The sequence below is a fragment of the Empidonax traillii genome, unplaced genomic scaffold (assembly GCF_003031625.1).
Source record: "Empidonax traillii isolate 1590-97213 ecotype Southwest subspecies unplaced genomic scaffold, ASM303162v1 scaffold191:size1449129, whole genome shotgun sequence".
NCBI classification, from domain to species: domain Eukaryota; kingdom Metazoa; phylum Chordata; class Aves; order Passeriformes; family Tyrannidae; genus Empidonax; species Empidonax traillii.
The window spans coordinates 271621-274445 of record NW_020955384.1 but is presented as its reverse complement, the minus strand read 5'-3'; the positions used below and the strand labels follow the sequence as shown (position 1 = coordinate 274445).

Genomic DNA, 2825 nt, shown 5'->3' with positions numbered 1-2825 from the left:
TGGAAGAAGTCTCCATTTTTCCTGAAAACAAAAAACAGTTTGAAATATCTTTCCAAACAGCAAACAAACACTTCAGATCCTTGAGCTTTTTTGAATTGTTTGTTTTATTATTATTGTTGGGTTTTAGTCAGTAACATTATTTCAAATCATATCTATTTAGGAAAAAAAATTAAGACTGTCTAAAGCCAACGTAGAATGATAAAAATGACATGAATCAGCTTAGTAAGCCAGATGTGCTGTGCAATATTTACTCAGGATGCACCGAGTAAAATCTACTCAGCACGCTGCCTTTTCCAAGTGCAACTTCTGTGAGAATATATATTTCTTAGAAAATTCCTTACTACTATGTCCTCATTTCAGATCAACTAGCTTTTTTTTTTTTTTTTTTTTTTGGTTAACACTGTAAATTATATTCCTAGGAAGGGAAGACTTCCTATGACTTTTACTTTACAAAACGCAAGCAAGAACCTCAGTCCTGGGAGCAGCACCTGTAGACACAATCTCTGTAAAACCCACTCCTACAAAGATTCAGCAAGGCTGACGAGCGCAAAGCGTATCAAGGTTCCTACAAACTTTCCCTTACTTCTATCCTTCAGTGATTGCAGGGGACATCTCCTTAAATCAGACCCACCTTCTCTCACCATGGAATGGGGAGAGACCATCCCAGATTTGGGAGGAGAGATACCCAGACAGCACCGAGTGAGGCCGCATCACTCAGCTCCTGCGGAGGGTACACTGTAATATCCACAGAGCATCAACACCTCATAATTCCGACACTCAGCATTTAGGAGCACACGGCCACGGCGTGGCTGTGGTGTGACGCTGTCTCTCGCGGTGCAGGAGCACGTGGACGAATTCCTGGCAAAACACAGCGCCAGGCACCGTGGACACGGGGATTCCGTGCCCGGCGTGCTCTTCCTACAGAAGAGCCCCGTGCAACCAAACGGACTCGAAACTCGGCCCCCATCTCCTCCCTGTGCCCACGCGAGGCAACCAGCTGGATTTAAAGGGCTGAAACCTCTGCGCCTGTGTTTGCAGGACACGGGCCGGGCAGAGGCTGAGAATGGGGCGGCACCTCAGCAGCCGAGCGCAGGTCCCGCACCGCGGGCTCCTTCCCCCTCACGCCATCCACCCCGGCCCGGCCCGGCCCAGCCGCGCTCCGGGAGCGCCCACCGCCCCTTCCCCCGCGCCCCCGCGCTGACCTCCACCGTGTTGACCGGGGCCGCCGCCTGCTCCGGGCTGAGCGCCCCCAGACCCAGCGCCTCCATCTCCGCCCGACACCGTCGGACCGCGGCGCTGCAGCAGAGCGCGTCCCCCCGCGCTCCGGCGCCGCGCCCGAAGGTTCCGGCCCCGCGGAGCCCGGGCCGGCCGACACCTGGGGGCGGTGAGGGCTCTCCAGACCACCCCTCACAGGGCCCGGGCTCCGCCCGCGGAGCTGCAGCGCCTGGCGGCGTTCGGGGGCGTCCTCCTTGTGTCCCTGAGACGGCAGGAGGCGACCGGGCCGGAAGGGACACAGTTGGGGTGCAAACTCATTTCTTGCAATTTTTATAATGTAAAGCAACATGGGGCATAAGTTTTAGCATTATTTATTTATTATTATTATTATTATTGCCTTTTTTCTGATCCTAATGTTGAATGTTGTAGCTGGATCACCTACAAGCTCTTTTTTCCCCCCTCTCCAGTGCTATAGAGAAAATCCCACACAGGGGACTACTCGTCTTCCCAAACTTAACGAGAAACATTAGTGATTTCTGCAGGTTCCCGTGGCAGTAAGTTTTTGCCAGTTCACACACAGTAATTGCCAAGTACACTTTAAAAGCAGTGTGGAAATAGTGCTTACACACGTCTGCTCTGCCTTAGGTTCCATGTGAACAACATTCACGGAGCTGGGTCTGCACTCTGCATATCCTGGAATATGAAGGTGCAGGTTTAAACATAAAGAGTGGCAATATTTCAGACCACTTCTGCTTGGTTTCCTACCTAAAGTGCGCAGTCAGTCTGGAGAATTTGTTTACTACGTGGCAAGTCTTCTGCCGGACACTGGGAAAGCTTCGAGTAGCTTCTCACTGATGCCACCCCTGTACCCAACCCCTCCAACTTCACCATGCAACCCAAATATATTCTTCTTCCAATTAGTCGTATTTAAGCAGCACCTGTTTTGAATGTTATTTGTGCAGCTGCATTGAAGTCACTCCTCTACCTTTGAACTGCTCCTGAGAAACTACAGAAAAAGGGTCACAACATATTAGTGTAGTCATTTATCTTTGGCATTTAACAATCCACAGCATTAAAGAAAGTTTATATAAATAACTTTTCACCACTGATGGTATCACAAACAAAATTTAATACATCCAAACCCTCAAATATTTGTGTTGTCTTTTTTGGTTTTTTTTTTTAACAAAGAAAGCTGCTACAGAATGGCATCTTGTTTCACAAGAACAACTTCAGAGCAGAGGCAAGTGCATTTCAGCCACGGTAGCGTAAACAGCATGCAACACATGACAATTAACAGATGCAATGTCCATGTTTGAAACATTAAAAAACATTAAACAATCACTTGAAACATAGCCCATGCTATAAAATGCCCTTTGCAAGTCATCTTAATCACCAAAACCCCCAGATGAACCCTACTTTTGGATTACTGGTAAAAACTAGTATGACAGTTTTCCCAGTTCCTTACAGATCTATAGTTTGATAATAATTTGTACAATAGAACGTATATGAAGTATTATGATAAAAAGTTCATAATCATGTTAGCAATCATCTTCAAATGTTAAAAAATTCTCTTTTGACTAATGCTCAAAATCATTTAGGTATTTCTAAAG

At 47.1% G+C, this 2825-nt stretch overlaps 1 protein-coding gene across 1 annotated transcript in view; it reads right to left on the bottom strand.

Moving 5' to 3' along the window:
• Positions 1 to 1292, bottom strand: part of POLR3B (RNA polymerase III subunit B) — a 73455-nt gene extending 72163 nt beyond the window's left edge. The window contains exon 1 of the mRNA XM_027886646.1: positions 1203 to 1292. Coding sequence (XP_027742447.1) covers positions 1203 to 1268 — 66 coding nt within the window. The 5' untranslated portion in view covers positions 1269 to 1292. The remainder of the gene's footprint in view (positions 1 to 1202) is intronic.
• Positions 1293 to 2825: the final 1533 nt, after the last annotated feature.